The sequence below is a fragment of the Parasteatoda tepidariorum genome, chromosome 9 (genome assembly GCF_982258835.1).
Source record: "Parasteatoda tepidariorum strain Cologne lab strain chromosome 9, Ptep-v5.0, whole genome shotgun sequence".
Taxonomy (NCBI): domain Eukaryota; kingdom Metazoa; phylum Arthropoda; class Arachnida; order Araneae; family Theridiidae; genus Parasteatoda; species Parasteatoda tepidariorum.
The window spans coordinates 82455082-82477722 of record NC_141763.1 but is presented as its reverse complement, the minus strand read 5'-3'; the positions used below and the strand labels follow the sequence as shown (position 1 = coordinate 82477722).

Here is a 22641-nt window from a genome sequence, read left to right as displayed (position 1 = left end):
ATCACAATTAAAAGTTCAATACATTATCTTAATTTGTAACACTAATCAATGTGGAAAAAATAGAAAAAAAGTAAATGTAATTATAATAATTTACTTTTCGATGAAATTTTTTCCTCTTATTTTCTAGCTCCCTGAAGTCTCACTTTAAAGTTACCAGCTACGCTTCACCAACTCTTGGCGGCTAAGAGAACAACTATGTCAGATTAGTTTTGTTTGTCGGAAATCAATGGCATACTCATCATCCTAAGGTACATAGTTCTCCCCTACTACTGTGCAGTGCATTTTATAAATATTGTACTTCTGTTGTTTTTATTTCAAATTTGGTTCTTCAGTATTGGAAAAATTCCTTAGTATTATTTATTATGGTATGTCACTATTATGTATTGTTGTTTTGTATTATTTCTCATGATACTAGGGAGATTTCGCACTATTACGTTAGCTACCGTACGCTTCCATACGTAATATTTAAAGCAACTGCACATACTCGTGTTTATTTTAGATGCTACGTATATTTACGTCTTGTTGGCTTGATTAACGTTACAAATACTAAGCTACAAGCACGCTGTTTATAGCTGCTAAATGTTGCTTTCTGTTAAACTAATAACATTTACCTTTGAACTAATAACATGGAATGCAATTTAGAAGAAACGTATATGAGAAATTTTAAAATGAATTGTGTGATATTACAACAATTGGTTGATTCAATAAATTTAAATTTTTTTTTTTTAACAAATTGTCAATAGTTTTGTAAGAAACTAGATAAATTTTCGTAATTTTAAAATGATAAATTACATTTATCTTAATTAAAAACCTTTGTGAGAAAAAGTTTAATTTCAATAATATTTTTGCATTCGGTTATAAATACAGAATTTGTTGATTTCATTTTGAAGTTAAGACATGGTCTATTCTCCCCCCCCCCCGTTAAATTGCTTAAAGTAGGAAACTTTATTTTGGTACAAAAGTGTCCAATACTTAGCGTTTGAATTATCTATATATATATTTCTCTTACACGGCGACAAAAAAAAGCCTCATTACAACTCCCCGAATGGCAACGCTAGAAAATCGACCAATGATTGCGGCTAAAAATGTCACATGTCAAATCTAGCTGAGATGGCTCAACATATAGCGCTTTTAAAAACGGAAACTGAAATAACAATTCAGCTACGGTAATCTCATACTATTAAGCTAGACAGAAGTGAGTAGTCTTTGTCTATAGATCTCTATTTTAGTATTTTGTCGAAAGTGCTTTTTTTTCACGAATTTATTTGACGATTTTTGATTTATATCACGAATTTATTTGTTTTATTATTGCTATTAGTTATTCATTGAAAAATGAGTCTCAGTCAATGAGTCTTTATTTGAATGACTTTGTATTTACTAAAAAGATGTAATTGTTTTTTTTTTAAAATTAATTTGTTATATGGATTTGAATGGTTGTTTTGAATTCCTAGAATTCTGTGCATTTGCAATGTACCTAAGTTAGAAGCGAGCGAAGCGAGTTAGGTTTGCGAAGCAAACCATATAAGATTGCGTAGCAATTTTCGGGGGTTGGCGAGCATTAGCGATCAGGGGGCGCAGCCCACTAGTTATTATTATTAGAATAAATTTGATAAGTATTTTAACCTTGTTATGAATTTTCCTTAGAACAAAAAATCTAACTAATATTTGTAATACAGAATTGCAGTTATCAGAATAGGAGCGTGTTTATTTATATCAAAAAAGTATAACACCGAAATTAAACTTTGAATTTATGTATAAGTGTTATATTTACAAAAGAAGTGAAAGAAATAATCTGCACTCCATTATTTAGACTGATATTAAAAACAAAAACTAAGTTTTTGAATCTTCGGCTGCAAATGTAAATAATATGCTGCATTCTTTATCTCTGAATTCATCAAAATCAATAATCTACCAAATTTTCTGCTCACAAAACCACAGTTTTACAAAGTGCAAAACATTTTGCGTCTGCCAAACGCTTCGAGGAGATCGTTTACGTTCATTGTATTTGTTTGTTTTGATTTTGTGGTCAAAGTTAAAATAAAATTTCACTACATTAGCGTTTTAAACTTAAGGATTTTCGAAAATTCTCTTATTTTCTTGTACGTAAGTTTGATATTTTTTTAACCGGCGCATGCGCATTTCACCAGAACTGACGCATGCGCAATTACTCGAAATCTTACGTACGGGAGAGTACGGAGGCTAACGTAAATTTACGAAATCTCTCTTATGTGTAGTTTTTTATTTTGCTGTTGATGGTTTATAATGGTTGTTGTTAATGATTATTTAAAATATATTTTACTTACTTAGGAAATTGCAAGAAGTTGAGGTACGCTCGTATTGATGGTATGTAAAACTCCTTGAGTCATAAATTATTTCCACTCGGCTGAAAAAGCATGTATCCATATAACTTTATTAAGTAGCTTTATAATTTATATAAAGAGTTTAGAAGAAAACAAGAAATAAAAGAGAAATTGAAAACATGATGGTTGAAAACTAATGAATAATGTACAAAAACACACGTAGAAAATAATTTTGATAGAAAAATAGATTTTTAATTTATAATTTTAAATTTTTTATGGATCTAATTAGCAGAGGGTTAAGCATGGAATAGCATATCGGGTAAATGTCGTACGCTTTCTGTTTAGTTTGGAATCTATTATTTCGGAAATAAACCTTTCTTAATTTAATTTGTTTGAAAAACGAATATTATTTGTATTAATCGCTTCGAAGCATTTGATTTGAATCATTTGATGAGAAATTGTTCATTTGAAACAAGCGATTAGAAATATCGATTTTAATCATTGCCGAAATAGACCCATGGCTCTTAATGGCCTTAGAATCTTTTCCGCATCTGTGTAATATTGGATCATTGGATTCAAATCAATGAATTTTATTGGAATCAACGGATTCGTACTTTTAACTTATTCAAACCAGAATATTATGATCAATAGGTAGAGTTAACTTTAATAGAATGAAAATAATTTGCTCAAAGTGATAACAATCATTATTTCGTTACTCAATTCTATGATTTTATGATCAATTTTATGATTTTCTTTTGTTATTGAAACAATTGTAATATTATAAAAAAACGAATTCTAAAAAAATTATGAAACAGTAGTGGTCTCCATAGCAGTGCATGCAATGACGACGCATGCGCCCTGTTTGCTATTACTCTTGAACATAGTTGAAAAGTGTGATGACACCCAAATAAGGTGTGCACGCCATCAAACCCAAAACAACACCCATTTTTCCAAGGGGTAATTACGGAATAAATAAGGGTATCAATCATAATCTCAGAACTAATTCAACTTTACTGTCGGTTTTGATATAGATATAATTGTTATCCAAAACAACGTTGTTTTGGATAACATGGGAACGGATCATGTAATTAATGTCAACCACCAATTCAGTTCAAATTTCTATTTCACTGTCGTTTTGTTATTGATCTAATTGTAAGTTAAATTAACGAATCACGTAAGTGGCATCAATCATAACCTTTGAAGTAGTTCAACTTTACTGTCATTTTTGATATAGAGCCAACTGTTATCTAAAACAACAAATCATGTAACTGATATCAACCACCAATTGAGTTCAAAATTCTACTTCGCTGTTGTTTTGTTAATGAGCTAATTGTAATCTAAAATAACGAATCACGTAAGTGGTATCAATCATATCCTCAGAACTAATTCAAATTTAAAAGATTTTGAAACTTTACCTTAAAAGGCAAAAGCACAATGTTTGGTTGTATTGAATGGCATTAAAAAAAAATCGAGCTTTTGCCCGCACTACTACCGGTTATAAAGATGACGGCTACTTACTACAGCTTATTATGTGAGGTGATAAAGCCAAAAAGTTAATTTTATTTTCAGTCAAATAAATAAATAATGCAATGCATGAGCTCAACTCTTCTACGTCTCAAGATATATTACTATTAATTTATTTTGGCGAATTTGAAGTGATTTTTTAGATACTTTGCAAGAACAGAGACATGGTTGCTATATTTAGAAAGATATCGTTCGTTTGTCAGCCTGTTTTGGTTCCATTTGACTTGTCTATTGCTATGGTCAAGATTTGCAGCAATTACTAGAGTAGAAATCACCATCCATATTTGCTGCCAATTTGTTTAAACATGTTAAATAAATACTACATTTATTTGCAAAAACTCTGCAACACATATTCTGTATTGTAAATTACAGATTTAACTTACAAAAACTACTAATAAAAATTCTACAAAGCAAAATATTCTGTAAATAAATAACAATATTTACCAACAAAAATTCTATTAAACATGATATTCTGAATTGTAAATAAAATTTCTCACGTTTTGTCTTTTTGCCCAAATCCTATGTAAGTAGCTTGGGTTTTGTATTTGTATTGAATGCAAGGTTCTTGGCACGCTTGATGAAATTTGGACACTGTAATTAAAATATTAAATTAATATGTTAAAACATGTATTTTTGTTTTTGTTCTAGACTTGTATCTTCACCCCTGCTCACTTCTCTTACCAGCCCTTATGATTACAATCACTTTTTGATTCTTGACATATCGCCGCTTTGAAACTAAACCGTGGTAACTCAAAAAAGCAAGTTTCTCAGGAGAGCGATTTCAAACTTTTCAGGAACTTCCACCGCAGGTTGACGCGAAGCTATGGCTACTACTGTAAAATAGTTTACATTAAAAAAACCTGTTTCGTTACATTTTTCAATGAATCAGGCCTGATTCTTGCAGCATTTCTAATTTTGTGGTAATTTCGAAATAAGTTAAGGTACTTTGAGTTGCAACACTTTTCTCTAAAACTTTTATTAAAAGTGGAGAGTTATTTTAAAATACAACGATGTTCTTCAAAATATCCTCCCGAACATTGCATATTTCATTTCCAATTTTGACATACAACAGTGTAGGAAAAAAATCGCTCTCCTGAAAAACTTGCAACTGGCACACTATTACACTATTCCCTAAAACCAAGATGGCAAATAGCGCCAATGCTATAACGGTTTATCTGCTCTCTAAATTAATTTCATGGAACTATGAAGATAAGACCTTGTTTCTCTAAAAGGGTAATTTTTTTTACACAAAATGACCCAAATATCTCATTTCTCGATTTTGAGTTACTATGGTTTAGTTTCAAAGCGACGATATGCCACATCAAAATAAAGTAAGTAAGTAATAAAAAAAAGGAACATTTATCTTACAAGTAAATACATATATACAACAGATAAATATATTTACCTGTAAATATAAATGTTTTACAGGTCATTTATCATTTAGTCATTTATCATTTTTATACTGATTACAACCTAAGAAATCTGTATATTCATGCGGGAATACTGGATGAAAATATGTGATTTTTTAACCAATAGGAATGCACTGGCAACATTGTAATACAGTTTCATACCATTGCGTGTTTATGCAATTCGCGATCGCAACGCTCGAGAACGCCCTCTATCGGGAGCCTGTAAATATCAGACATTAATTTATCGCGTTTTCATTTAGTTCCATCAAAATCTTCGGCCATGACGGACGCCATTTTCTTAGCAGCAAATAAAAATCAAAATTTCCCTAAGGAACAGCTGAAAAACTTGAAAAAACTAACCAGAACATGCTAAACATTGAAGCAGAACACGCCAAGCATTTGAAGAACAATTTCTCAATAATTTTTACCTTTCTATTACCAACAAAATAACTTACAATTTCATGATCACTTGCTGTTACAGATGTGTATATTACGGTAAAATAATTTTTTCTGTCTTCAATTCATTACAAATTAAAATGAAGTCAACATTGCTTTAGTCATTCCAATAAAGAAATGTGAATTCAGAACGTCAAGATGCAATAGTTATAGAATTCTTCTTTGTTATAGAACAGGTTATATTTCTGTATCTATATAATTCGGAAAACAACAATAAAGAATCAACCAAATTACTTGAAATAGTGTCATTTGTGCTGATGATTAATAAATTTTTTATCTTTTTCTTGGTAAGTATTTCTTAGTTTTGAAAGAATAGATAATTTCAACTAGAATTCAGCTGTTCTGTTTTGAAGCTACATATTCAAATTCATATCGAGATCTTACAATTATAAAATTTTGGTGTGTGGTATGTTATCTAAAAGTAATAAAGGGATAATCTATGCACATATTATTTGAAAATAAAACTTTCAAACGAAGAACATTTCATTTGGAACTCTACGGATTTATAAAGAAGGTAAGTGTTATGATTTTTATAATAAAAAATTAGCTTGTAAAACTTTTTTTTCTTATTTGATAATAGTTCTCTACAGAATGGTTTCTTACGTCTGATTAAGAACTATAATAAAAGAAGCTATATGAAAGTTTTTATTTCAATGTAAAGAATTCTTAAAATCGTTTTTTATCCTAAGAATTCTTTATTTTCCGTTTTATAGTTTATAATTTATTGATAAAAATTGTTGTCAAAATACTTTTTTTGAAAAATTAAATGGTATAACATTATGTGTTTATGTATACTTCTTGCATATTCTAATGTTTCAAGTAATATGATTCAGAAAAGTATGAATAAAAATTCGGTACTTATGTATTAACGCCACAACAGCTACAGATTTGGCTGTTTTTAAGTGCCGCCAATCTACACCTAAAATTTTTGTGACAAATCATAAAACGAAACACTTTATTTAAAATCAAAGTAGTTTATCGGATTTCGGTGGACAATGGGCAAAATATTTCGCTCCAGAAAAAATAAAATTGCATCTTGTATCTTTGGCAAATCGCAAAGACGCATTTTCGTAGCACTAAAAAATGGTAACAAAAATCGAAGAAGAAATCATTTTGGAATTCTTATGATTTATAAAGCAGGTAAGTGTTAATTTTTATAAAATAAAAATTTTTACTTTTAAGTAGTTTTTTTCTTGATGATAGTTTTCTATAGAATGGGTTTCTACGTCCGATTATGAATCAAGAAAGAAAAAACATTAAAGTTGTTTATTTTAATATAAGGAATTTTTAGAATTGTTTTTTTTTGTTTTGTATCGTAAGCATTCTTTACTTTACGTTTTTCAGTTTCTAAATAATCATTTTTATTAAAACTTAAAATTTTTTGATAAAATTACTTGTCAAAAAACTTTATTTACAAAATAAAATTACATAAAATTATGAAGCTTATGTATACTTTTTGCTTATTTTAATGTTTGAAGTAATATGATTCTTAAAACTATGGAATGTAAAGTTTAAATAGGCCTTTCAGGATATATATCATTAAATTTAGTAAAACTATTTCTCAGGCATTAGGTTTTAACTCTAATAAGAAGATACATATTTTTTTCTGTTTATTTACAAATATTTTTCAGATGTGTTTTGGATGTTCCTTCTTTTTAAAAAAAAGAGATACCATCTTGTTTTCAGTTGTATAAGAAAGGATATCAAAATTTTTTCTTTTTTAAATTTAATAAGCCACATTAAAGAAGGAACGTTACAATGCTACACGCTACATTAAAGACGTCTCCAGAGTAATTGAATGACGGTTCATATAGAAATCGCAGGTATGCGTCTCATACAACAACGCCCCCTATAGTTCGTTGCTATCGCGAATACAGAGAAATAATAAGTATCAAGTAAATGACGTGTTTTTAGTATAATATAAAGTATTAAAAACGTTTCTACGTCAAGTACCAAAAGTATAAAATTTTCACTTCAAGTAACGTCAAGTATCAAATAAATGACTTGTTTTTATTATAATATGAAGTACTTAAAAGGGATTTTGGTTATTTCTTAAAAAGTAGCTTAGGTAGCCATCCCTGGCATTTCGGTCTGGCCATTTTGGTCCCGATGTTTTGATCCCGATACCATTACGTAACCTTCTGATTCAGTCCGTTTACTAATTCGATTTGTCTATTTGGATATAATAGACATTCGATCATTTTTCTTAATTTTTGTTTGTACAGTTGTTATGTTTCAATGGCCCTAAATATAATTTTCTTAGCTTGTTAAATTATTTATTTATTATTTCCACTGGCAGAAAATCAGGTATTTTAAATGGTTATAAATTTTTAAAAACTATTAACAGTGATATTTAACGTCGAAATTATTAAAAATATTTACGACTGATGGCCCACAATTTTCTAATGAATTAACGAAAATTTTTTTAAAGTTTCAATGAGAACTAGTTTTTTTATATTCCATTATTTATCTAATTATGTTTCTGATCGGCCTGTGTAGGAGGCTTGTCCTTGAACTGTCCTTGTATCAGAAAGGTCCCGGGTTCGAATACCGGGCAAGGCATGGATGTTTCTTTCTCTTTGTGTTTTATGTTCTTTCTCCTTTGTGTGTGAATGTGACCCGCCCTATAAACGGGTTGTGGTTGTGTGAATGGCGTGGCAGAAGTCGAATTCCTGGCCATAGATGGCACCACTGAAAAAAAACAGAAACAATCGCACCCCCACTGCCTAAACAGGCATACGACAAAAAAAAATTCCAATAATGTTAATTGTTATGTAATAGTGTATTGTAAAGTTTAGAAAACATATCAATAAATAAAGCGAGATTTCTGTGCTAACTGCCTCCACGCGGTGCAATTTGAAAACTCTTTTTTAAATAATTCCTATCTTAAAAAAGCGAAAGTATATGAAAAGAAAATAAATGCTAGCCACCAAAAAATAATAAAATAGAAATAAGGATCATTACCATTACATTGGAATGCTTTCATACTTGGTAAAATTTTTTAAATTTCAATACCTAAAAGAGAAAAACATAAATGACAAGGAATGGTTCTTTAACGGGACCAAAATGACAGGACAAAAACGGCAAAGTGACCTAAATGGCGGGACTGAATCGTCGTTTTACGTGGAAAGGGGCGTATGTTATTTCCAAATCCTATAAGCTTGTGTCATGGCATTAATATCGACACACTTTCAGTTTTTGATATAATTGAAATGAACTTGAGAATCAAAGTATTAAAAAGATTCTTACTATTGTCATGGATTAGACTATTTACGAGACATGTATATGCATCAAACGGTTCGCAATGTCTGTATGCAGAATCGCCTGAAATCAAAAAAGAAAGGAACTTTTAACCAAAAATAACTAGTAAATTTAATTTTCAGATATTTGAAACTAAAAATAAGATATATATGGGTATAAAAACAAAAATGGGAGCAATTTAATTCTTTTCAGTTTCAATTACATTATTGAAATTGAAGAAGATATCATCCATGAAAAATATAATATTCTATGAAAAATATAAAGTAAAATATTCCATAAAAACGCTATGAAAGGTTTGCGGAATTACCCGTGAGGTATGCAAAAACACATGAAAATCTGAAAAAATTAATCGTTTTTAGTTTTAATTTTATTAATGAAATTGAAAAAACACATCGTATTTGCGCTTGAAAGGAACATTTTGTGAAAAGCTATATAAAGTTGGTAAAGATAAACAAGTTCGTAAACATCATGTGAGGACAAATCAGTTGTGCTTTGCGATCAGTTCGAGTTGATAGTATTTGAGAGACCTTTATGTATGTCATTGACTCATATTGTTTGCATGAAGAATATCCCGGAAAAAAGTGAGAAACCAGTGCCAAAAACAGTTTTTTTTGATATTTCACTAAAAAAAATGATACATGGGTCACAAAAACGCATAATAAGAACTATGTATTTCAGTTTTAGCAACATTAATGAAATTGAAGAAGACATTGTTGTTTGTATTCCGAGAAAACGCTATTTTTAGATTGAAAGAACTTATTTTAATTTTCATACGTGCCTATCCCAAAAAAAACCATATATTAGAGACATACCTGAAAGTTAAAATTCAATTTTAATTTGATTGCAACAATAAAATAATTTGTTCATTAAACCACTTAACAAAATATTAAAATAATATTAAGTTAAATATTGATGTTAAAAAAAGATGAGCTAAATATTTAAATATATATATATATATATTTCTCTTACACGGCGACAAAAAAAAGCCTCATTACAACTCCCCGAATGGCAACGCTGGAAAATCGAGCAATGATTGCCGCTAAAAAGTCACATGCCAAATCTAGCTGAGGTGGCTCAAAATATAGCGCTTTTAAAAAGGGAAACTGAAATAACCAGAGAGGGCGTTCTCACCAGATTCACCCTATCAGCTGCGGCAATCTTATACTATTAAGCTAGGCAGAAGGGAGTAGTCTTTGTCGATAGATCTCTATTTTAGTATTTTGTCGAAAGCATTTTTTTTCACGAATTTATTTGACAATTTTTGATTTATATCACGAATTTATTTGTTTTATTATTGATATTAGTTATTCATTGAAAAATGAGTCTCCGTCGTGCTGTTACCCCTTAAGATTTCATACTACAGCACATTTCTAATAGGTTTAACGAATTACATGTCATTTATTTGAATTCAAATTTATTTTAATGACTTAGTATTTACTAAAAAGATGTAATTTTTTTTTAAAGAAAAAAGTTGTTATATGGATTTGAATGATTGTTTTGAATTATTAGAATTTTGTGCATTTGCAATGTACCTAAGTTAGTAGCGAGCGAAGCGAGATTGGTTTGCGAAGCAAACCATATAAGATTGCGTAGCAATTTTTAGGGGTTGGCGAGCGTCAGCGAGCAGGGGGCGCAGCCCACTAGTATAAAATATATTATTGAAAGCTTCTTCTGTATGACTTCTTTTAATTTCAATACAGCTTTTTATTTGCGAACATTTTATTACTTTCAAACTAATGAAGTAACTCATGAGGTGAAAAGTTCTTCACAGCTATTTGAAGTAAGGACAGAGAATTCAAAGCAGAGAATTGGTAAAACTTAATGCGTACTGCCTCATAGAAACAATTAAAGGCATTAAAATGAATGATTTTAAGGGCAAGTTCACTCTAGGACAATAGAAAAAGCATTTTTTTTTGCATAAGAGGTTCCCTAAAAACCTTAAAATGATATACCTAAAGATTTATGATCAAGAAAAACGCCTAAATACTCGAATTAGGAATATGTAATAAATAAAATAATTTTGTGATAAAAATGATAAATGAAGTTTATCTATGGTCAATACATAGGTCATTTTCATCTACACCTGAAAAAACAGTCAAAAAACATAATTTTTGTAACTGGGTGGGGCTACCCGACACATTTTGAAAAGAGCTGAAAAACATGTTTTCTTAAATTTCTATTTTTTAAAGTTAAACTATTCTTTTTTGGTTTATTCTTTTTGCATTATTTAATTAGATGATAAAACAATAGAAACATACAAAAATATTGATAATTACTCAATATTATACAGAAATGTAAGCAATACTCCTTAAGTGGGCGGAGCTATCCGATCTCCCCTATATATATATATATATATATATATATATATATATATATATATATATATATATATATATATATATATATATATATATATATATATATATATATATATATATATTTATATATATATATATATATATATATATTTATGCTGTCTCAGTTAAGCGTTTCAGAACTTCTAAGAGGGGTAGGGGGCATCCTGACGACTCGAAATCATTTAGCAATGTGGGGTCGGAAATGTTTTCCTGAAGCGGTGATGTACACAGAAGCACCATAAAGAAAAGAGACCGTAAGTGAAAAATCGCTATACTAATACATTGAAAAAATTATAAGGCCTCCTCGGTCACCCGACCTATCATGTCTTGATTTCTGGAGTCATATGAAAACACTGGTTTATGACACCCCTGTTGATAATGCTGGTTGCAAGAATCGCAGTAGCTGCCTGCGAGATATGCCTGGAGTATTGCAGAATGTTCGAATGTCCATGCGCCGGAGATGTGAGGTGCACATTGTAGCCGGTGGCAGAAACTTTGAACACTTACTTTGGCCCATGTACCATATAATTTTTTCAATGTATTATTATAGCGATTTTTCACTTACGGTCTCTTTTCTTTATGGTGCTTCTGTGTACGTCACCGCTTCAGGAAAGCATTTCCGACCCCACATTGCTATATGATTTCGAGTCGTCAGGATGCCCCCTACCCTCTTAGAAGCTCTGAAACGCTTAACTAAGACACCCTGTATATATACACTGAAGAGCCAAAAACACTGGTATACCTGCCTAATATCGTGTAGGGCCCCCGCGAATCCCCAGACAAGAACATTATTGAGCATTATTGGGATGCCTTGCAACGTGATGTTTAGAAGATATCCCCACTCCCTCTTACTCCCACTGGTTTATGGACAGCCCTGCAGAATTCATGGTGTCAATTATCTCCAGCACTACTTCACACATTGATCCAATCCATGCCACGTCGTGTTGCGGCACTTCTGTGTGTTCGCGGGGGCCCTACACGATATTAGGCAGGTATACCATTTTTTTGGCTCTTCAGTGTATATATATATATATATCCCGTTTGTTTCCTCAATTGGATAAATTAATTTGTAAAGTTCACTAGTTATTAGAATTAAAGAATATTTTTAGAATTTTGATTCATTGCATAGTTTTGTAGAAAAAAAATTCGTAAACAAGTCCTTATGTGGGCCTTAACCCTTAAAAGTCTTACCTAAATGGCGTATAGATTCGCAATGACACGCATTTCGATAGGTTGCAAATATATAATAAGCCAAACATTCATCTATGGTGTATCGTTTGGGGTCTCTTGTATAATTTGGATCATCGAGGAAAACAGTTGGACAATGATTTGTTAGCTTATGCCAAGATGTGTACAGAACTTCACGGCTCCACTGCAGAAGAAGAATACAAAATCAGTTTTGTTTCATGATAGGCAAAAATTAAATGAATCTTTAATTTTTCTTTTAAAAGGCAAGATCACTGCGTCGAGTGTTAAAATTGAAGATCCAGTCTGTGCTGTTTTGATTCTTTTATGCGGAATGCGGGTTTACGTTAATTAGTTGTATTATACATCATCCGATTATTAGACACTTTTATTACAAATAACACATCAAACGAATAAGGAATGCTACCGAATGGGCGACTGCTATCAATCATATCCCATACAATCTCTCGCGCTCTTGCATCATGTCATACCCAACGTAATTAAACATCAACGACCACCATCTGTCTGTAAAAAAGAATATTACTTGCTATTTAGTCATACACTACACTATCACAATAAAAATGACATTAATTTAAATAAAATAAAATTTTTCACCATTTCTATCTATTACAGGACAATAACAATTCCATTCATTCAGACGGTTTTCTGTACAATGATGTCAGAACTAATTAAATAGCTAGATATTTTGACGCTAATATAGTTTAAATATCTTCACTTTCTTATAGATATATATCGTTTTATAATGGGCAATCTCCATTTCTTAACGAAAACTATGTCTTATATTTTCCAAAAACGGGTTCATTGCACTTTGTTACTCAAATTCGGTCTGAATCAATCTACTTCAAAATAATTCCAAAAATATCGTTTTTTTTTTTAAAAAAATATTTTTTCTACAATGTTGCATTGCTTTTAATTATTGCTTAAGTTAGCCTGATTTTTATAGCTCTCAAACGATTAACAATTTATTGTGAAAACAGAATACTCTACGGCAGGGGTGGCGAACCTGTATGTATCAACGTGCCAATCTTTCTAGAAAAATGTTTAATGAGATCATAGACGTGCCATCAAACAATTTTGACTTACGTGATTATTGGGAAATTAATAATACTAAATACTATCGATTCAAAACTCTTTATTTACTTATTATTAAGTAAATTCTTAATATTTATTAATTCAAAACTTATTATTTATTACGAAAATTTTTTTTGCAATGTATCAGCTTTATGCATAATTAAACTTTAAAGTAACATCAGTGTGTCTTCTGTTGTTGCAGATTAGATGACAAATATCTTATATTAGGGTTGTAAGCAGAATGCATGCTGATGTGGAGTCGTCTGTCAAACGGTTTCTAAGCGAGTGTTTAATGTTAGTCATCTCTGAAAATATTGACTCGCAGGCATAGATAGACGAAGATATAGTTAAAATAGCACGAGCCAGCTTCTTCAAACAGTTAAATGTGTCTGGTAACAAATTCCATGCTTCCAAAATTTTGTTATTGACATTTTTACTTCTATTGCTTGTCAATCTTTCTGTTTCGATTAATTCCAACTCTTTTCTTGTTTCAATAAATTTTTGAATCCATATTGAACTAGACTGGAAATCAATCAGCTGCATTTCAAATTCTTCAATTTCCAACCAATGGAATTGGGACAAGTTCAATTTATCTAATAAAGTCACATCAGGGTACATAATAAACTTGAGTGTTTCTGATAATTCCTTGAACTGGGAAAATCGAGCTGAAAATTCCTTGATTAAAGAATCAATAACAATAAATTTTTCAGTGACTGTTTCTTCACCTAGTTTCTCATGTATATCTAAATCGTTTATACTTTTTTTTCAAGTTTGGAAAATACTTGTAGTTTCTCGTAATAATATCGTTCCTGAAAACATGCAGTTTAGCATCAAAAGCGCGAATGAGATCTATCATGACGACACTCGCTTTATTTGTATCTTGCAGCTTCACATTCAATTCATTGAAACGTTGGCATATGTCTGTAAAAAACATCAATTTTGAAAGCCACGTAACATCCAACAACTGTGGGTATTGTTCAATTTTCCAGAAACAGTCTGATTTCTTCCAAGCAATCAACGAATCTTTGAAGTACGTTCCCGCGGCTCAACCAGCGAACATTATTATACATCAGTAAGCCATTATACACCGAGTTGACTTCATCCAACAGAGCATCAAACTTTCGTTTATTTAAAGCTTGCGAGGAAATGAGGTTGACTATTTTTGTGACTACCGTCATTACATCATTAAGAGATGTTAAACCACACTTAGCACCTTGGCGAACAAAGAGCTCAGAGTATCCTTTGGCCAAGCTTAGCACACAAGGCTTGTTGATGAATGAGGCAGTGGAATTCAAGAATCAAGTGCCCTATGTATGTTTGAAATAAACTTATGAAACCATTTTTTTGCCCACCATACTTGGAGCACCATCAGTTGTTACCGAAACAATTTTTTTCAAATCAATTTCTTTCTCAATAAGTGAACTTTTAACAGCCGTACAAATATCTGTGCCCTTTATAGTTGTTAGCAACGATGTGATCACAATTAATTCTTCCTTAATGACTTAATGACGTAATTCCTACACAATATCGAGCAATAACAGCTAAACGTGCAGATTTAGTGATGTCAGGGCTTTCGTCAAGACACAGCAATATAAAAAGAGCGGAAATAATGTCAATTTTTTGTTGATCTGTTGCATTTCCGGCCAATTTCAATATTCTTTCTTTTATTATACTTCTAGATAGGGGTATCTTTGATGCGCTGAATTATCTTATCTTTGTTATCGAAATCCTCCAAAAGTGAGGGCGCTCATGCTAACCAGGCTTCCTTCAAAAACTCTCCCTTTTGAAAAGGTTTACTATGCCGAGCAATGATATTTGCAGCCGAGTAACTTGCCGCACTCGTATGACAATTTTTGCCAACATATTTAATCATAGAAGTGGACTGTTTATTTTTGTCTTTCATTGCACTTGCAATTAATTCCTTTTGCTCTGGTTCACTTTTTTGACTAACGAATTTGTGATTTGTTTCAAAATGCCGTTTTACAGACGATGTTCTACATACCACTGTTCCAGTACAAAAAACACATACTGCTTTGTCTCCTTTACTAATCATGCCATATCTTTGTCCACCAAGTTTGAAATTCTATGATATGCTTACTATTTTACACTTTTGTTTTCCTTGCTGAACTAGCTATGTTAAATAACAGTTAAAAATCGCAAATATAACACAAATAAACTTTAAAATACAAAATGCAGTTGTGTCAACGAAATTGACTATTATGCTTTGCGTAAACAAATAATGCATCACTATACTTCGTTTCACCTCAAGATTTCACTACAGGGAAAGATAGGAAATACAATATAATACTACGCTTTTGAAAAGTAGCTCTTCGCTATTTTGGAATTAATTACAGTTTAAAAGTGCCTATAAATACAAATAAATGTCGCATAATAAGAAAAGTTTATCTTTGAACATGTATTACAAATTTTATCATGTTTAAATGTACTTAATTTATAAATACCTTCTCAGGAAAGCGAATGTACAAACTTTAGTTTGACGCCCAAGGGACGAAAGAATGAAAAATTAGCGCGTTGGCTATGCTTTTGCTCTGGCTAGACCAACTGTTTCGAGTCTCCTTGCCTTCACTTAGGCGTCATATTATATCCTGTGCAGTTTTTGTTTCGCTTTCACTTGCATAGCTTAATTGTTCTTTTGTTTTACTTTCTATTAGCTATTATATGTTAATATTTTTGCTAGTTATTTATTGTTAGCTTGTTTTTTATGGTTATTAATTGCTTTTTTTTGCATTAATTGTTAATTTTTTCAAATAATTGTTAATTTTTTGTTTTTGTTTTTTGTGAATTTTAATTCAATTGTTAATATAATTCATAGTGAACTTTGTGATTGGTGGAGTGCCCAAAATATTGTGTCGCGTGCCATTGGTTCGCCATCCCTGCTCTACGGTGTTTAGGATAAATTTATCCTCGAACAAGTACGTTTCTTTTTAACCACGTGAAATCTGACGGAAAATTAAAGATTTGAATTAAATACTTATTGTTTTAATCGCATTGTTGTAGTTCAACGGAGAGTCATTCGATAACATTTTACATAAACAGACAGAACAGAGTATTTCTTTGTGAAAACTTAACTTTATATTTTGTATTAAGTTAATTATATTAATCCAAACGTAAATTCAAATTCTTAAGTGAAATTAATTAAACAGAAGGTAAAAATGAAAACAACCTTAAATACATTAATTCAAATTGGAATAGCGCTCAAGGCAGCTAAAACCAAATTCAAATCATATAAACTAGTAATAATATAAATTTACTCAAAAATAATTTAAATAAAAATTACTCAAAAATAGTTAAATAAAATTAAATAAAATTTAAATAAAATTTAAATAAAGTTGTGTGTTTACAGAGCAGCACTTCATCAGGGGACACACTGTCTGCAAACACACAGGAGCCTTTCTGTTGTTAGTGGCAGAGCCAAAACTAACAGTGCCCCGAGGCCCCTAATGAAAATACAAGCATAAAAATAATAATAATTACCACATTAAATAAATATTTACCATAACAACATTCATATAAATTTGCAATATAATCACGTTTACTGAAACTAAAATACTAAACACTTAGAAGACATCCAATGCACCGCCCCCAAAGCACATATAAAACAATTACAGTTAGTAAAAATGAAAAAGAAATTCCTTATATATTCCAAATCAGCTCAAAAAATAATGTGCTGACACCTAGATAAAAATAGACAAACCAAAGAGCTAAAGAATCCAAGTGCTGCCATCTGTCTAAAAAACCTCAACAGAATATTTTGAAAAAGAAAACATAATCCCAATAAATTTAAATCCAAAAATTAAAAGATGAAAACCAAATATTTCACCGTCTAGGCCTGCTTAGACGGGCTTCAATATCGGCCAAGTTAATATGATTTGTTTAAAATTTCCTTTATCAAAACATCAAAATTATTAAAGTTGAAAGGAAATCTATTTTTCTTTAAACTGTTTTTTAATACCTCAATAGCGGTCAAAAAATCAATACGGTTATTACAAATGAAATTGAATCTCAATATTTGACCAAATACAATATTCTTGAAAATTTTATAATAAAGGTTGGAATAAAAATGCGTAAGGTTAATAACATTAAAATTGAAATCCTTCCTTTTATCATAAACCCCTATGCGATCATTGTTATCAGAAATATTTATATCAAGATCTAAAAAATAAGCACTAGAGTCTTGTGAATTGGTTTTAATTAAACTCAGTTCTTCAGGATAAATATTATTAATCAAATCAAAATCACTACAATCGAAGATGATTAAATCATCAATAAACCTAAAACCTTTTAAAAAATTATTCTGCAAAAATTTTTGTTCATAAAAGTGAAGGAAAATATTAGCGAATGCACTTGAATAACTATTACCCATAGAAATACCCTTAATTTGCCTGTAAAAACTAATACCGTTAAAAAGATAATTCTCAAAAATGTTGACATTGCATAAATTAATCCAGTCTTCCTTGTCAATACCTTCATCAATCAAATAATGTTCAAAAATTTCAATACAAATATTTTTTAAATTATTGTGAGGAATACTGGTAAAAAGATTTTCAAAATCACAGGTAAGAATTGTATTAACTCGATTTTTGTTTAAATATTTAATAACTTCTTGATTGTTATTAATGATGAAATGTTTATCATTAGAAATAATTTTGCTTAAAATAATGTTTAAGTATTTGAAAAATCGTTTACCAAAAACTGAATTATAACACCCTGTGCAGCAAGTAACAAATCTAAATTTAACAGGTGTTTTATGAAATTTAATGGTTGGAAATAAGTATGGGAAATTAAAACTATTTGGTTTTAATCCAGTTTTTTTATAAAAAGCCAAAATTCTATTTTCAATTTCCTTCTTAGAGTTGTTAATCTTAAGGAAAGTATCATTATTATCATATTCAAAACCAATAATATTTCTAAAGAATTTTTTGCACATAAAGCCAAAATTATTTGAAGCTTTATCAACCACACAAATAATAAATTTCCTTTTCAATACTTCTATAGATTTAACAATATTAGAATTCAAATAAAAACCTTGGTATTTTGTGTTGTTATTTAAAAAATTCAATTTAAAATTATATAAAATTTTATATTTCCATTCGAAAAATCCTTCTATGGGCCAGTTATATTTCCTTGAGCACTTTGCAATGAAGCAGTCCAAATCTTTACTAATTGAGGAAATGATAAAAGGCAAATTATAATTTCTTCTTGGTCTAAATTTTGTACCAAGTCCCATAAGCAATCTTAGATTTTTATCAGTAACAAGGTCAAGGTTACCCGTTACAATGTGTCCGTGATCTTTATCAACAAAATCTTTATAATGCAATTGTTCACACAAACAGATATCCTCAAGTTCCAATAAATTTTGACAGAAAAAATTGTAATTGCAAATAATATTCTTCAACGTCTTGCTATATTTGAAACAAATTGAAACACTAGTCTTGTCCTTAATAGGAAAAATGTTATTAAAACCATTAACAACCATTGGTAATGAACCTTTTTCGAAAACCTTATCAAGAAAATTAACAACACAATATTCTTTATTAGATCCTGAAACATTAAAAGTATCAAAGTTGTTGATATTAAGTTTAAATTTAATAAGATCTGAAACAATAAATTTTAAATGAGAATTTGAAAATTTGACAAGTTTCATTTGAGATTTAATAAACCATTTTAACACTGAATTCCTAATACTGAAGATGAAGCTTTTAATCTTTTTTATGTTAGCATCACTAACATCCAAAGAACACAAATTTTTGAAAAGGACCATATTAAATTTATCTCTATGAGATTTGTCCTTATGCTTACCCCTACTACCTCTTAAACTTTTGACAAACCTGTCGTTAAAAATATTCAGCTTTTTGTAAATGCAAACAGAATTTAAATCATGGCTGCCTTCTCCATTAAGTTTACTATTAAGTCCGTAAGGGTTTAAAGTTTTTAATTTCCAAATATAAATATTTTCATGATCCAATCTCAGATTCTTTAGCTCTTTGGTTTGTCTATTTTTATCTAGGTGTCAGCACATTATTTTTTGAGCTGATTTGGAATATATAAGGAATTTCTTTTTCATTTTTACTAACTGTAATTGTTTTATATGTGCTTTGGGGGCGGTGCATTTGATGTCTTCTAAGTGTTTAGTATTTTAGTTTCAGTAAACGTGATTATATTGCAAATTTATATGAATGTTGTTATGGTAAATATTTATTTAATGTGGTAATTATTATTATTTTTATGCTTGTATTTTCATTAGGGGCCTCGGGGCACTGTTAGTTTTGGCTCTGCCACTAACAACAGAAAGGCTCCTGTGTGTTTGCAGACAGTGTGTCCCCTGATGAAGTGCTGCTCTGTAAACACACAACTTTATTTAAATTTTATTTAAATTTTATTTAATTTTATTTAACTATTTTTGAGTAATTTTTATTTAAATTATTTTTGAGTAAATTTATATTATTACTAGTTAATTATATTAAGTTATTTTATAATATCAAATAAGAATGCTTCAGGGATCGCTTACGTCTGTCATTCTTACTTTTTCTAGGGTCACAGATATCTCTGTAATCTTGTCAGGGAAAACTTTTTCACCTTTGGATGCTTCAACAATATAGAATTCTGAAACTGGATCGGTAAAAAAAACACTGAACCCTCTAGGGACTGCTCCATCTAAACGAAAAAAAAAAGTGGTAGAAGGAAATTTGAAAATTGAGCTAGGCACAATTTGTGGAAATTAAAATTATGCTATCAGCAGCATTTTAAAATGTGTAGAATAGCATGGTTTTGATTCATGCTAAAATTTTAAGTTTGTAAAGCAAAACTATATTTATCTACTTATTGAATAGGTAGGATTTCGTTCATATGCTTACGATGTTAATATATTCTTTCAGCAACGCAGTTGTCTAATAAATATTAGGCTTTTTCGTCTTTTTTTTTAAAATTAAAATATTTATGCTACTAAAATTATGTTTTCCTTTAATTAAATTTATTTAAGCAAACATGTATGAGTTATAAATGTTTACATTTAGAATGAATAAAAAATATAGGCAGGCATACTAACTGGTTACTTAAGTTTCTGCCCTGTTACAGTTCGAAAACAAAATCAAGGCTTTTTCAACAAACGCTTTTCGTAATTTAAGAGTGGGCTTCTTTATATTTTTCTATTTTTAAAACTAAGGGTCCCGCAGTGGACTGATCGTTAAGACACGGTTCCCAGCAGATCACCGAAGTCAAGCATCACAGGCTACGGTCAGTGTGCGGGTGGGTGACCACTTGGATCTGTCTGCGTAGGGACCGAGGGTGTGCGGTATTGGTCCTCGTTAAACTGTGCTACCGTAAAGTGCTCGACTTCGCGCGCAGGTCGTCGGGCTACCGAAGCGGGGGTGCCATCCCTTCCGCAGAGGATCAAAATTGAGATGGCATGTCTTCGGATCATCCTCCGGGATGTTTCCCAGACCGTCGCCAATAGCCCATTGTGCAGCTCTAGTGCGACGTAAAGTAACAACAACAACAACAACAATAAAACTAAGCTTAAAGTTCTTGCACGCGTTTAAATTTAGGTTGTATGTCTCCACTATTTATTCTAAGCAATTAAATTATACATTTTAAATAATAATTGTTGCCGCTACGAGATTGCCTTTAAATACACTGGTGTGCAAAACTTAAGCAACAAGTGGTTTTTCGGCCACAGCTCCCCAACAAAGCACAAGATAGCCATGAAATTGCAGTATAATATGCACGTAATTCAGTAGAAAGATTATTTGTATGCAAATTTTAGAAATAAAACGTCGTAGGTGATGTAAGTGTACGTATACCTTGTGGGTCGACTCGCGCAGGTCAAAGCTGCAAAGAAAGGATGAAGAGCACCGTAGTTAAAGACATTCGCTGCAAGTGCAAGTGATTTGTTTTGTGAAACATGTCTTCAAGAATGCATTTAGACGACTTTACTCGAGGAAGAATGATTGGGAAGCTTGAGGAGGGGTGTAGTGTGACCAGTGTCGCCGAAGAGTTCGGGATCAACAAAAGTGTTGTTTCTCGTGCTTGGAGTGCCTTTAAAACTACTGGTACAGCCGTTCGGAAGGTTGGTGGTGGCCATCCAAGGAAAACAACACCAAGAGATGACCGTTACATTGTCCTCCAGGCGAAAAGAAACCGTTTCAGTCAGCGAGAGCCATATCTCAGCAACTGTGCACAGTGACAGGACGACAAATATCAAGATTTACAGTGGCCAGACGCCTCCACAAAGGTGGCTTATTTGCTAGACGTCATGAACGCTGCATACCTTTAAAAGGTAGCCATCGGCGGCACCGTTCAGAGTGGTGCAGAGAACACGAAACCTGGACACCTCATCAATGGAGTCGCGTCCTTTTCACAGATGAGAGTCATTTTAGTGATACAAGCGATTCTCAACGTCAGTTGAGCTGGAGAGAGGTTGGAGCTCGATTTCATCCCAATAACATCGCGGAAAGAGATCGTTACGGTGGTCCTGGAGTTGTCGTCTGGGGTGGCATTATGTGAAACGGGCGGACTGAGCTTCAACCGAGGTTCTGTAACTGGAGATCGCTACTGCAATGAGGTAATCCTACCCCATGTGCGTCTATTCCGAGTGGCCATTGGACCAGACTTCATTTTTATGGATGACAATGCCCGGCCACACCGTACTGCTAATGTTCAAGAGCTACTGGAAAGTGAAGATATCACACGAATGGATTGGCCAGCTTACTCTCCAGATCTAAATCCCATAGAGCATGTGTGGGATGCATTAGGGAGACGTCTTGCGACACGACAGTATCCTCCTGGTAACACCCACCAGCTGAAAGATGCGTTAAAGGAGGAATGGAGACATTTACCCCAAGAACTCCTGGTGAATGATTTCGTCCCTTATAGCACAGTGAATATTTCTGGAAAACGACTTATCTCGTCCATCATGATGAAAGAGTTAACTATGTTCACAAGTTAAACATTTGAAAATATTAGGGGGACCGGAAACTAATGTCATTTCGGCACATTAAATGTTCGTTAGTCTTAAAAACCAATTCATTTTTTTTCAAT

The 22641-nt window shown here is 31.4% G+C and overlaps 1 protein-coding gene across 1 annotated transcript in view; it reads right to left on the bottom strand.

Moving 5' to 3' along the window:
- Positions 1 to 22641, bottom strand: part of LOC107442551 (pickpocket 15) — a 47414-nt gene that overhangs the window by 1430 nt on the left and 23343 nt on the right. The window contains exons 6-10 of the mRNA XM_087150526.1: positions 20129 to 20259; positions 12499 to 12679; positions 8939 to 9013; positions 4322 to 4415; positions 2304 to 2383 (exon numbers count right to left, since the gene is read on the bottom strand). Of these exons, the coding sequence (XP_087006652.1) occupies positions 2304 to 2383; positions 4322 to 4415; positions 8939 to 9013; positions 12499 to 12679; positions 20129 to 20259 (561 nt within the window). The remainder of the gene's footprint in view (positions 1 to 2303; positions 2384 to 4321; positions 4416 to 8938; positions 9014 to 12498; positions 12680 to 20128; positions 20260 to 22641) is intronic.